The sequence below is a fragment of the Protopterus annectens genome, chromosome 1.part0 (assembly GCF_019279795.1).
Source record: "Protopterus annectens isolate FY-2018-M chromosome 1.part0, PAN1.0, whole genome shotgun sequence".
NCBI lineage: Eukaryota > Metazoa > Chordata > Ceratodontiformes > Protopteridae > Protopterus > Protopterus annectens.
In genome coordinates, this window is record NC_056725.1 from 934,190,956 (window position 1) to 934,205,086 (window position 14,131).

The window sequence follows — 14,131 nt, forward strand, 5'->3', positions numbered from 1 at the left end:
ATACCCAAAAGAGAAGACTGGTGGAGAAGAACAGCAATCCAGGCATCCCCAGCGCGAAAAGAAAAGACTTATGACTGCAACCAAACCAACCAGGTATCACGATGTGGGACTAATGCACGGTCCCAAAGAAAGCAGGAATGAAACCAAAATGGACCAGCACATGCAGGATAATAAAATATTATTTATTGCTCCATAGTTGTACAAACAACCATATCAGCAGTTGTAAAAACCTCTGCTGAAGCAAACCGGTTTCGGCTAATGTTAGCCTTTCTCAATGCCTAGTATCAAATAAAGTAGATGAAAACTTCCACCATGTTGAAACATTTATATAGTCCCCCTCTTAAAGGGATATAACACATATGTTAATTGAATACAAATGTTTGCACTATCCAAAACACATTATGAAACCAATGCCCATACTAAACAGAGATATATATATATATCCTACAAAGTTGTAACATATTACAAATGTAGAAATATAAACAATTGTCTGCACATGTTTGTTAATATGTGCAGATAGTATGAGACAGTGAAAATATGGATATCATGCAACTCTGAATATAATTGTTTTTTGGTTTCACAGTGTTGCATGTAAGGCAGGACATCTACCTCTGGATTTGCAAACTGAACTGATGGACCTCATTTTCTAAAAGGAAAAAGGAGGCTGTACTCCAGTTATAGAATGATCACACTCCTCAGCCTCTCTGGGACAGTTCATGCCATGGTGCTGGAAAAGAGGCCCCATCAGACAGGTGAGCCTCTGATTCAGGAAGAGCAATGACAATTCCAAACTGACCATGAAAACAGTACATCAGCTTTTTGCTTAGCACAGATATTAGATGGTCCATGGGAATTGCCAGAACTGTATAAATGTGTTTTATGGACCTGGAGAAGACATATGACCAGGTACCCAGGAATGTTTTGTGGGAGGTGCTACAACAGAGGGCTATTGTTTCATGCCATTTTTCCCTGTATTTGAGGAGTTAAAGTTGTGTCCACATTCCTGATATTAATTTAGGTATGTTTTAGGTGGGCATAGGACTCTGCCAAGGATGTACCTTGTCTCCCCTTCTGTTCATGATTTTTGTTGGACAGCAAAGTGAGGCACAGCCAACGTTTGGGGAGCATCCAGTTTTTAATTGTAAGTGATGCAACCCTGTTATTTACAAATGATATTAGCCTTTTGGCCTTAAGACTGTGATCTCCAGAGTGTATTAGAGCTGGTGGATTGTTACTGTGTGAGAAGTGGTTGGGTTGAGAATCAGCATTTCTAAATCAAAGGTTAAAGCTCACTTCCAGAAAAAAAGTAGAATACAGTCTGCAGATGAGGGGGACAGCAGCTCAAGTGATGGACTTTAAGCATGTCAGGGTCTTGTCCATGAATGAGGCAGAGGGGCTTGAAGGAGTGGCAGTGGATCGCTGCAGCTCTGGATGGTGAGGTTGAAGCAGGAGCAGAGTCCTAAGATTATGCTCTCAATTAAAAAAACAGTCTATTTCCATACTCACCTATGGTTCATGAACTTTTGGCAGTAACTGATAAGTTGAGATCACAGATAAAAGTGGCAGAAGTGAAGTTCCTTTGTAAAATTGCTGAGCTCACTTTCCATGACAAAGTGAGGAGCTCCACAATTCAGGAATATCCCAAAGCAGAGTCACTAACTGACAGAGTGAGGAGATTCTCACTTCAGGAATATCCCAAAGTAGAGCCCCTATTATATTCCTCTGGCCTATGAGGAGCCAGTTGAGGTGGTTTGAGTACACAGGGAGAATGAATCTTGGATGCCTCACATGGGAGGTGTAGCAGGCAGATTCAGTTGGAAAGAGATCCTAAGGCAGGAGCACAGAATGAAATTACACAGAGCATACCAATGCTTGACAACGCCATTGAGATTTAAGTGTACCTGCTTCAATCCACCTCCATCCAAGCTAGGTAAGTACTCCACATTGCTAAATTGCACTTTTTTCTGGTTACATCAATGTCCTTCTGTTATACTTCTGCATTATTTACTGAGTTACTGCACTTTTTCATACTTTAAAGTTCTGTTATAATTTCATTGTATTAACTGCTGGGCTTCTGCACTTTTGCATCTATTTCAAAGTGAACTAGTGTTTAGTGATTTTACAGTTAGAAAAATTAGGTCTGTACTCTAGAAGGAGTAGAGAATAGCCAGTTCTTTTCAGAACTTGGGAATCACTGAGGAAACCTTAGAGTGTATTGTTGTGATTGGCTAGTGGTATGTTTTTTGTCTGTTAATTTTCTATGCCTGTATACAGTTGTTGCACTTGTGCAATGACATTCATCATTCATTGGATGTCATTAGTGCCCTGTATAGATGCAGGCACTTAGAATCTAACTTTCCTATAAAAGACAACTTCATTTATTTCCTGAGTATATGGCTGTGGAACAAGTATCCGGTTTGCTGTAGAGAAGTAGTGCTGTGTGAGATTACACTCAGATTGTAGTTCTTAGCCAAATGGCATCCAAGCAAACTTACCATAAACCCATATATTACCCTGTTATTGTGGTCTGTGCACAGAGGAACACTGCTCTAATAGTCTTGTCCTAAGCATTGTAGTTTAAATTAAATAAGATCCAAGTAAACTTATTCTAGATCTTCCAGTATGTCTCCCCTTATAATCTATGGAGTAAACATCAGAAACCATGGATAAGGATTTCCCTCCTGTTCTGCAGCCAGCTTGATGGAAATGGACATCCTAACACAATGAAGCAATTGTCTTTGTTTATAAATTAGGTGATTTTTGGCTAACATTCAGATACACTGTGTGAAAGATGTAAGTATACATTATCACTGGAGGTTGTCACATACGGCTTCTGCATTTAACAAACAGGTTATCAGAAACACACAAGACCACATTCCACCTGTCACTTACATTAAAGACCAAGCACATAGACTCACTTGTGCTGAGGCTTTTCCCAAGCATCAAATGCTTTCTAGATATGGTTATAACAATATCCTCAACAACCCCACAAACATTTTGCCAAAGCAATATCCATCACAGCACATCTAGCTTTAACTCATGGTGTCTCAATTTGTAAACTTCCATATAAACAAATGTTTTAGTTATAGGTGATTCCATTGTGAGGCACACAGATGTTCCACTCACTAAGATGAGCAAGGAGAGGGTCACGGTTAGTTGACTATCAGGGGCCAGGATCTTCCAAATCACTCACACACTCAGGTCAGTGAACCACAAATGCCACTACAACTCTGTATATGAACTTGTGTGGCTTGTATGAGCCTAGCATTAGGCAGCATTCTGTCTTTTCCAAGGATATTGCCACAATATGAGCAGAAGATAATTGACTTTAATAATTAGTTTTTGGTGTCATTCTGTGGGAAACAGTGTTTGTTATCTTGGGATGACATGATTGACAGACCACACTGTTTCACCACAGATGGTCTGATAAGCACAGGATATATGTTGCTTATTGCACAGTCTTTTCTTCCTTTCTGTCTTCCTTCTCTGGGTTTGAACCACAACATTCAGAGGGAAAACAAAGCCAAGATAATACAAAAGTCATTTGTTTTTACTGTTTTTCAGGTCCTTGATTTCTTATGCTAGCCTAATTGTGGTCCACTCCACTATCTGGGATCCATCTGTAATCACTGCAAAAGATGGACTCTCAGGTATTTTCTATAAATTTTATATTTGCTGTACACACGTCTGTCTCTTACTCCAGATTGGAGCTTTGTAGTGCAAGCACAGTAAGCTGATCCACCAATAGGTATTGTATGTTGTAGTTACATTTAGAATCAGAATCTGCATGTAATCCTGGCTTTGAGTAACCTTAACTCTGCCCTTCTGCAGTGTTTCAGGTTTCCTTATAAGTCTAAGAAACACTTGTCATTTCATTTACCTTTCTTCTCCTTCTTGTCACTGTTGTGCTTATTAAGATAAATATTCTCCTTTACAGTAGGCAGTTGAATCGACTGTATACAAATGTGTCTTTTTCATTCCCATTTTCCCTACTAATATCAAGCCGTTGTGTCTCTTTTCCCACATCAGAAATCACAGCAGCCACCATGTGGTTGGTAACCCATGTTTTCTGTTTGTTTTCATCACACCTTAATTTCTTCTTCTAACCTGGTTTATGGAGAAATATCATATATGATACAAGGAATGTGGACAGTTACACATAACCCACATTTCCACAAGGTGAGTTACAACAGACTTACTACATTCTACATTCACAGTTGTATCATAATGGCTATCCATCTTCTCCCAGCACTACTCTCTAGATTCATCTACTGCAAGATTCCCCTTCTTTCCCTACAGTTGCCAAAGGAGAGTTCATTTCTGCTCCCTCAGCCCTACATTTCATTCCCAGCCACTAATTAAACCCATGGCATTAGTGTCACAGTAGGGGTTATTCCCTCTGTGGTAGCAAGTCTGCTGTTACTGAAACTATCCCCCTATGATTTCAAATTAAGTTTGTTGAATGTTTTAATAGCTCTTCGGCAAAGGGTCATGAGATCAGAAAGCAAAACAATGTTTTGGTGGGCTGTGTCAGTCCTGATCAGAGGTTAGGAACAATGATAATAAGTTGCTTACCTGACATTATTAGTTTAGGTAGGGTAGTAGATTGCATTAATTTAAGAATTAATGTAACACAGTTTACTAATAATATGGCTTACTCAGTAGTTTAGAGGCAATATTGTGTACTTCTGTAGAGAGTACTTTTCCTGTTATATGCAATGAAATATTTTTTTTTCCCACAAATCAAATATTCATGCTATATAATTCAGAATGTAACAAGGTTCTAGAAAAATCTAAGCACTGTTCTTTAAAACACCATAAATGTACTGCAGGTTAGTATGCAAATTACATGGATGTTCCTACACTGTAACTCTTAAGTGAATGTATATTACCACATTTTCTCTTCTTTTATTACTTTAGGCAGATTATCAGATCCTTCTAGCAGTTCACTCTGTGGCTATCAGAATGGGGACAACCTGTGTATCTCTGCAAGAAGTTGGTGGGCCTGTGAGTATACAAAACATGAACTAATAGTCTGGTATCTTATGTGTAATCAGCAACATTCCATTATTTCAACTAAACACTGCATGTTAATACATTGTATAATGGAGTCTCAGGTTTTCATCATGATAAGATAGCTAACGCAAGGAAATACTACCTTACCAAACAACATTTAGTTTATATGTAAAAATGTTCACTGGACAGAGGTGTTGCAAAATACATGATAAAAAGAGTTATAATTGTAATACTATTTAAAGTATATGAAACCTAGTCATAGAAAATAAGTCATTGATAATGTCAATCATAGAAAATAATAGCATTTAGTTAGTTAAAACAAAAAACAACTAGTATATCAGGAACCTTAAACTCCAAGCAAAAGAGCACTTCATTACACCAAACAACATAGATAAGCACTTTCGTCTCACATTTAAGACATTATCAGAACAATGAGTAAAACCTAGTACACGCCCCCAGGTAGGAACCAATCCAGTGTAAAGATTGCTAACAACAGGAAAAGAATTAAAGGAACAACCTTGAAAAAGCATGCAAAACATAAAAAGTATACAGGATGGACTCTTTCCATGCAGATTAAGAACATAAAGGGAAAATGCAAGTGTAGACCAAGTGTGTACTTTAAAACACCAGCAAGTCACAATTTGCTAGCCCTTCTTTTAAGTTCACTGGAAATAGAAATATTGTCATTAAGGCCAGGAAAGTTGGCTGCATCCAGCCTAAATTGTCAAAATATTTCACAGTGTAAAAGTTTATTTTGCCAGTCACCAACAAATGCAGTTACTTACACCTGTTCCACCACAAAAAATGCAGTTACTTGCACCTGTTCCAACACAAAAAACGGGAACTTGTTAAACCCCTTACAGATACTGGAATGCCTGACTGATGGCACTTTTGATATCTTTGCTCTAAATGTTATAAATATGCTGGTATATCCTTTTATTTAAGACATTTTTAGTCTTGCCTATGTAGAAGGCAGAACAGGATGTGCATGATGCCAGGTATACAACCCTTTCGGATAAACAGATGTTCTTCGTGTTTCACTGTTGCAGTCATTACATTTGAGTAATCTGCTGGCAGGTTGCCCTCAGTCCGCCTGATTAATAAAGTCTTGGGTCCTGCGTCAGATGCTGTCCCTTCTTCCATGATGTCAGGTCGTCAGGGGTATAAAACATGCAGCTGATGCCATTACATCAGTCTTTCTTGCAGCGCGGGGCCCAAAGCAGAAGCAGTTTGCAAGTGCCAGTCGGCCAACTCCTGAAATTTTCATTTTCGAGTTTCAGAACCGAAGTCTTCAACTAAAAAGCTAAGTACCCCATTGGGGAAACTTTTTCTTGCTCCTTACCGATGTCAGTAAAAGTTAATAATTGTATTACTAGTGGGAAGGAAATATCTCATAAGGATTTTCACTTGTACTGTATTCCTGACCATGACATACCTTGCTGTCGGTTCTGTGCTTTATTTAATCAACGCAGTATCTGTCATCGGTACATTTTTGCTTCTAAATATTTTGGATCACTCTTTAATTATCCAGAAAGTATGTCGGTTAGCAATCCGACTACCGGAATACCTAAAAAACACAAAGAAAAAGACAGAGACAGGCCGTTGAGGTCCAAAACTGCCGACGACGCTTCTCCTAAGCCAGTCGCCAGTTCACCGGTACTCAGTGAGGCGCTTTCGCAGCCCCTGATACCTGCTACTTCTAATTCGCAGGCCTCTACTGAGACCCATTCGGAGTTTGGTATGCCACGAGATGCTTCAATTATGGAAACCATAGATGTCTTTACCTTGGATGGGTCCGGAACAGCTGTGCAGGCACCCTCTTTTGAGGGTGTATTCAGGCCTACAGATTTTTATATTAAACCGACGCCATCTTCAATATTAAGGCCAAAATTTCGATCTATGTCTAAAAAATCGACGCCTAGGCCACATGTGCAGGCCCCTATGCCTAAAAAGCAAATGATCAAAATGGCTGAAGATTTAATTACTCTAATCAGGGGTAGCCAACCATCACCTTCAAAGAGGCCTAGGGCTGAACTTGACTATGAATCCTGTGAACAGGATTCTATTTTTTCTGACTCTTCTAATGAACAGGATTTGTCTTTGCCTACTTTTGAGGACTCTGATGCAGAGGATTCCATTCCTTCTGCTTCTCCCCGTGAGGATTTTTCTTTTGGGGAAACTTTACATACCTTAAGGGAACATTTCCACTGGGAAAGTCAGGATTTTTGTGAATCCAAAAAGAGGCTTAGGGATTTCCTTCTTCTACCTCAGCATAGGCCTTTGGCTATACCTCCTGTACTAGACATTGTTGATGATGTGTTTTCAGAATCCAGCATGGACCCTGATTCTCTGTCTCCGGCCCTTTGTAAGCCAGACAGATACTACAGGGTTCCTGATTTCCACAAATTCCTTTTCAAAAATCCTGTTGCGGACCCTGAAACCATTTCTCAGGGGCCCAAGGGCATTAAGGCTTCTTCTGCTAAAAATCCTACCCCTTCTGATAGAGACTCCAGGGCACTGGATAGATGGGGAAAAAAGGTTTATACTTCTGCAGCCTTGGCAATCAGGGCTTTAAACTGTCAATTTCATATGTTAAAATATCAGCAGCATATCATGGGACTGCTTAAACAGAAAATGATGTTGATTTCTGACTGTGTGGAAAATAAAGATTTACATGATTTATTTCATTCAGCTGAACAAGTTGGAAAACATACTTTGCAATGTGGTTTTGATTCTTTGGAGGCCTCTTGCAGGGCTGCTGTTACTGGGTCTGTGCTTAGAAAGCATGCTTGGCTTAAGGAGAAATCTCTGCCTGATCATGTTAAGGAAAAATTGTTGGATGCTCCTTTGCAGCAGGACCGTCTGTTTGGCAATAAGGCTGAAGAAGTTCTAAAAAAGATTGAAGATAAGGCTAAATCTATGCAGACTATGAAAGATTTCTTACAAGTACACCCTCCAAGATTTAGTAGGCACTGACCTACTAAGAACTGGTCCTTTCCAGTTCCTTCTAGAGCCACTCAAGCCAGACCCGGACATGCCAAAAGCACCAAGTTTCAGTCCCAAGGGACTTTCATAACTAAGCAATGGGGTGTCTCCTCTTCCAAATCTGGAAACAGCAAGACACCTCCCTATGGTAAACAGTCTCAATGACTTTTCTTTAGAATTACCAAGCACTTATCTTTTAGCCACCCCTTTGGGGGGAAAACTGTCACTTCATGCAAAAAACTGGCAACTTATAACCCAGGACAAATGGGTTTTAAATATAGTGTCCCAGGGATACAGATTTAATTTCCACACACTGCCAACTCCAAGCGGATGGCCAGACCTGCCCCCAAATCATTGGGCAGAGGCTCAGAAACAAGTACTTTGCCTCCTAAACATTTGGGCTATTCAACTAGTACCAGAAGAGGAAAAGGGACAAGATTTCTATTCCAGACTTTTCCTGGTACCCAGAAAAAAACAAATCATGGCGTCCAATTCTGGACTTGTCAACTCTAAACACTTTCCTGGATATTCCAAAATTCAAGATGCTGACTCTTCACCAGTTACTTCCTATGCTAGGCAAAGATGCCTGGTTGGCAACTCTAGATCTAAAAGAGGCATACCTGCATATCCCAATCAGGGAATCTTGCAAAAGATACCTCTGCTTCAAAGCAGGTTTTTTGCATTATCAGTTCTCTGCACTGCCTTTTGGCTTGTCTATTGCACCCGGGGTCTTTACAAAGTGCCTGGCTCCAGTAATTGCATTTTGCAGGCAAAGAAATATTCAAACATATCCATACCTGTACGATTGTCTAATTCAGGCAGAAAACAAGGCCATTCTTCTAAAACATCTGGCATTTGTAAAAAGGGTTCTAACTTGTCTAGGGTACACCATAAACGAAAATAAATCACAACTAGTACCCTCTCAAAAAATAACATTCCTGGTTGCAAGCTTGAATACAACTACCCAGATGGCTTACCTTACACCAGAAAAGCAAATTCAGTTGGTGACTTACTTCAAACAAGTGGCAACAAAACCCGTGCTATCAGCAAGACAAATACTGCAAGCCTTGGGGTTCATGACCTCCTGCATTCTTCTAATTCCATATGCAAGACTGCATATGAGGAAACTTCAGGGTCAACATTCTCACAGCCTGGAAACAATGATTCCTATCATACCTTGCCTGCAACTATAGTTCCTTTGGTGGGCAGAGGTCTGTCACCAAAACAAGGGACTGCCATTCACATCACCCCCTGCTGCCCAACCCCTTACTACAGACGCATCAGACTATGCATGGGGGGGCTCATCTGGCAAGAAAGTGCATTCAGGGCAAATGGAGCTTGAATCAAATGCACCTTCATATCAGTCAAAAAGAAATGCTAGCTGGACAGAAAGCACTGACAGCCTTCAAGGACTAGGGCAACTAATGGTAAAGATGGACTACACCACAGTTATGTGGTACATAAACAAGCAGGGGGTACACATTCCTACCCCCTCTGCAGACAAGCCATGGCATTGTGGAACACGGCCTTGAGCTATCAAGTACAACTACAAGCCCAATTCCTGCCAGGAAAGCTGAATATTTTTCCAGATGATCTAAGCAGAAATTTCATGGACTCACACGAATGGAAACTGGAACCATGGATTTTCAACATGTTGACACACAAATGGGGGAGACCAGACATAGATCTCTTTGCCTCAACCCAGAACTACCAGTTGGACAAATTTTGCACAAGAACTCCTCACAAAAAAGCCTGGAAAGTGGATGCTCTGCCCTTCAGCTGGGAAAACCTATCAGTCTATGCTCTCCCCCCCTCTGCCTTTGCTCTCCAAAGTTCTACTAAAAGTCAAACAGGACAAACCAAAGATGATTTTGCTTGCTCCAGACTGGCCTCATCAACACTGGTACCCACTCTTAGGCAGTCTGTCACCACTTTCTCCATGGCACCTGCCTCAGACACATTCCTTACTGTCTCAGCAGAACAACCAAATTCTGCACCCTCAGCTCCAAACATTGAATCTTGCAGCTTGGCTAATCACTTAAATTCTCCCTTAGCATCCCTCAGCAAACCTGTGATGGATGTCATTTTGGAGGCGAGAAGACCTAGTACCAGAAAATCTTATGTTGACAAATGGAAAAGATTCTGTGCCTGGAATCAATCTCAAGGGATGACCACAGCAGTGCCCAATTTACCTCAGATTTTGCAATACTTAACTGAGATGCTTCACAAGGGCCTATCTTTTTCTTCCATAAAAATCCATGCCTCAGCCATTTCAGCTCATCAGAACACAGAACCCCCCCTCTTCTCACATCCTCTGTTAAAGCAGTATCTCAGAGGGGCCAAAAACTTAAGGCCACCCAGGAGAGCTCCAACCCCTGCCCTGGGACCTTAACTTTGTATTGGAAAAACTCACTCTACCTCCTTTCGAGCCAGCTGCTACTGCAGACTTAAAATTCTTTTCCTGGAAAACAACCTTCCTTTTAGCAATCACTTTGGCTAGAAGGATTTCTGAATTACAGGCCCTTATGGCAGTGGAGCCTCTCATCATCTTTCATGCGGACAGGGTGTCACTCAGGACCAACCCATCCTTCATGCCCAAGGTGGTATCCAGTGTGGCTCTTAATCAATCCATTCATTTGCCAACTTTCTTTCCCAATCCACAGAACAAAGGGGAGCGGATTCTGCATTCATTGGATGTACACAGACAACTTAGATTTTACTTGGACAGAACTAAATCTCGAAGAAAATCTGAACAACTGCTAGTGGCATTTGCTGCAGGGGCAGAGGGAAAGGCTATTTCAAAGCAAACCATTTCCAAATGGATAAGCCATTGCATTCATTTCTGCTATAAGCACCATGGAAAACCTATCCCCCAGGGGATCAGATCCCATTCCACCAGGGCTGCATCTACTTGTACAGCCTTTCTCAGAGGTGTTTCTACCAGGGATATTCTAGAAGCTGCTACATGGAGTTCAGTTCATACTTTCACCAAGCACTATCACTTACCAATTTTCTCTAAATCCAGAGCTGGCTTTGCCACTGCTGTTTTGCAGTGCCTTATAGCCAGTCCTAATACTGTATAAATCCATCCTCCCAACCTTAGCTTTGGGAATCTACCCAAATGTAATGACTGCAACAGTGAAACACGAAGAACATAGTACAGTTGTGTACACTTACCATAAATGTAGATGTTCGAGTGTATTCACTGTTGCAGTCCTGGTTACCCTCCCTCCAGCCCCCTGTTTTTTTCTCTTACTATGCCTCTCCTTTATTTTTCTACACTTAAAAGCCTTTTTGGTGTATTTGCTTTTGTTTGGAGGTATATATTTTTGTGTTTAAAATTATTTATATATTTTTCTCCCCATTTAGGGGGCACCTGACATCTGGGGCAAGAAAAACTGATGTAATGGCGTCGGCTGCATGTTTTATACCCCTGACGACCTGACGTCATGGAAGAAGGGACAGCAACCGATGCAGGACCCAAGACTTTGTTAATCAGGCTAACTGAGGGCAACCTTTCAGCAGATTACCCAAATGTAATGACTGCAACAGTGAATACACTCGAACATCTACATTAAGTGTACACAACTGTACTTTGTATGTACCACTGGTATTAGTTGTCTTTATTTTATTCAACAAGGACCCATTATAGCATGGGACATTGTATGGGCAATGATGAAAGCACCCACTTTTCTTCGTGGACTCAAGCCCCTTATTAGAACAAACAGACTTCTCAAGGATGCATTTAATATTAGGTTTGTTTTTGTAAGTAAAGGAGGGGGATCCTGTAAAATGTAATTTGATCTCATCATCACATTGCAAAAGAAACCGGTTGTTCCACAAACTTTTGTCTATTTCTTTTGCATCAAGTGTATAGTGTAAAACTATATTAGCAAACCTGTTGATTACCATATGATTTTGTGTATCATCCTCCATATTGTTGAACTGCTGGAGCCCATTCTGGATAAAAGGCACATATTTCTTGTTTCTGTCTGCCCAAACCTCTTCATGTATCTTGTTAAGAAGGGAAGCTGGGTAGCCACTGTTCAAAAACATTGATCTCAATGTATTTAATTATTGTAAACAAAAAGAATCTTCTGAGGTCAGGTGGGAGGTTCTAATATACTGGCATTTTACAACCCCCTTCTTTTGATGACAGGGGTGACAGCTTGTGAAAGAAAGGAATGTACTGCAGAAAGTAGGTTTTCTGTATATCTATGTCACAAATCCCCCACCCGGTTGCTTCCTAATCTCAATACCAAGGTAGTTAATACATTCCTTGTTTGAACTGCAGTTAAATTTCAAAAATGAAGTATTGTTTTGCAGTTGATCAATAAATTCCTCCAAGTCATTCCCATATAATCAACAAATCATCAAGGTACCTAAAATAGCCAGCACACTTTGTGAATAAAGGGAGTTTGAACAATATGTCAAGCTTCCATCTTAGTGGCACTGTGTTGGCAAATATGGGGCACATGCAGCCCCCATAGCGGCTATGAGCATCTGTTTATAGTACTGTCCATCAAAGGACAGAAAATTGTTGTTCAAAACTATGTCTATGAACTCACAAATGAAACAGGTGTTAACATCAGTGAGGGAGCCATTTTTGAGCACAATTTCACCAAACCATTCCAGATCCAAGTCTTGTGGTATGACGGTGAAAAGGCTTTGTATGTCACAGGTCACCAGAATACAGTTTAGGCCGACTTCAATGTCCTTCACTTTGTTCAGAAGGTCCCAAGAGTCACAGATAATATGCAGGAATAAAATGAACAAATTGTTGCATTTTTGATTAACAAATTTTGCCAGAGGTTCTATAACTGAGCTGCCGGCGGCCATTATAGGGCATAAAGGAGGCTCAACTGTGTTAGAATGAATTTTAGGAATACCAAAAATCTTTGGAATAATGGGGTGTTTGACTCTAAGGTAATCATAAAGGCCTTGTGAGATGGTATCAGAAAGTAATAATTCATCAAGGGCCCCCTTGATGGCTCTGTAGGAAATGTTGAGCTCATTAATTGAAGCAACACTATATATCTCATCGTTATAAAGGAGGTAACCTGTACATCCAGCATAGTCTAGCCAGTCCATGATGACCAGGCCCCCACCCTTCTTGGGTTTCATGCACCGGATATTTCCATTTTGTGTGATATTATTGTGGGTTTGTCTGTCTTCAACAGGCAAATTAAAATTTATTTTATTTCTCTTGCCACCAAGTAATTCACATTTTTGTTTCACATTCTTTTTCATATATGTTAACCACAGGGTGCAACTGGGGATTGGCCATGCTTTTCCTCTTGTACCTATTGGGGAAATTAACACTAAATTCATCTGTGTCCCCAAATAAAATTGGAAAATTCAATTTATGAGTAAAAAGCTTTAAATTGAGTGGGGTATCCTCCATGTTGGCCCTGGTTGAAGGGATGAAGTTAAAACCCTTCAGAAATAGTTTGTGGTGCTCAGGTCCAATCATCATGTCTGTGGAACTGTAGATGTTAAATCCAAAAAAGGAAGTAATGCTTACAGTACCTGAAGGAAGGGAGCCAATGAAGTCCTGCATATGCAAGCCAAAAGTCACCACCTATGGGATCGAGTCATTTGTCAGTTGTTGTTCTTCCACCTTCTCACTCTGCTACAGGAGTTGTTGCTCCTTAAGGTGTACACTTTCATCAGTTGTTTATTGGCCAGCCTCTCTGATCTCCTTGGTGGAATCTCTTCTAAATGGATGTCAGAACCCGGAATGTCATCACTGTTGTCCCTGGGGTAGGCATCATTGGTAGGCACTGTGGAAAATTCCTTGTAAACACTTCCCAGAAGGTTTCGGGTATACTGTTCTATTTCGATATTCTAAGTCGTCTCTTAACAATTTCTTATCTTTTCTGTTCCTCAGGTGAACTAGTCTGTTGTCAATGAAATGAAACACATTGTTTAAAACCGTTTTGTGTTTGTAAAATTCCAAATCTGCCATAATGGATTCATGTAATGTCCTGTTTGTGTCATGTAATACAACTTTCATTTTCTTTAATAAGCAATTGTGTAAGGTCAATACCTGTCTGATCATAAAGTTCTAATAGTTATGAAATGGGGAGTCTTCCTCAACACCTTGTGGGAACTTCCAAAGGTGAAGTCC

At 40.4% G+C, this 14,131-nt stretch overlaps 1 protein-coding gene across 1 annotated transcript in view; it reads left to right on the top strand.

The window, feature by feature from the left end:
* Positions 1-14,131, top strand: part of CCHR1.PART0H6orf58 (chromosome chr1.part0 C6orf58 homolog) — a 290,591-nt gene that overhangs the window by 29,705 nt on the left and 246,755 nt on the right. The window contains exon 2 of the mRNA XM_044064146.1: positions 4,921-5,007. Coding sequence (XP_043920081.1) covers positions 4,921-5,007 — 87 coding nt within the window. The remainder of the gene's footprint in view (positions 1-4,920; positions 5,008-14,131) is intronic.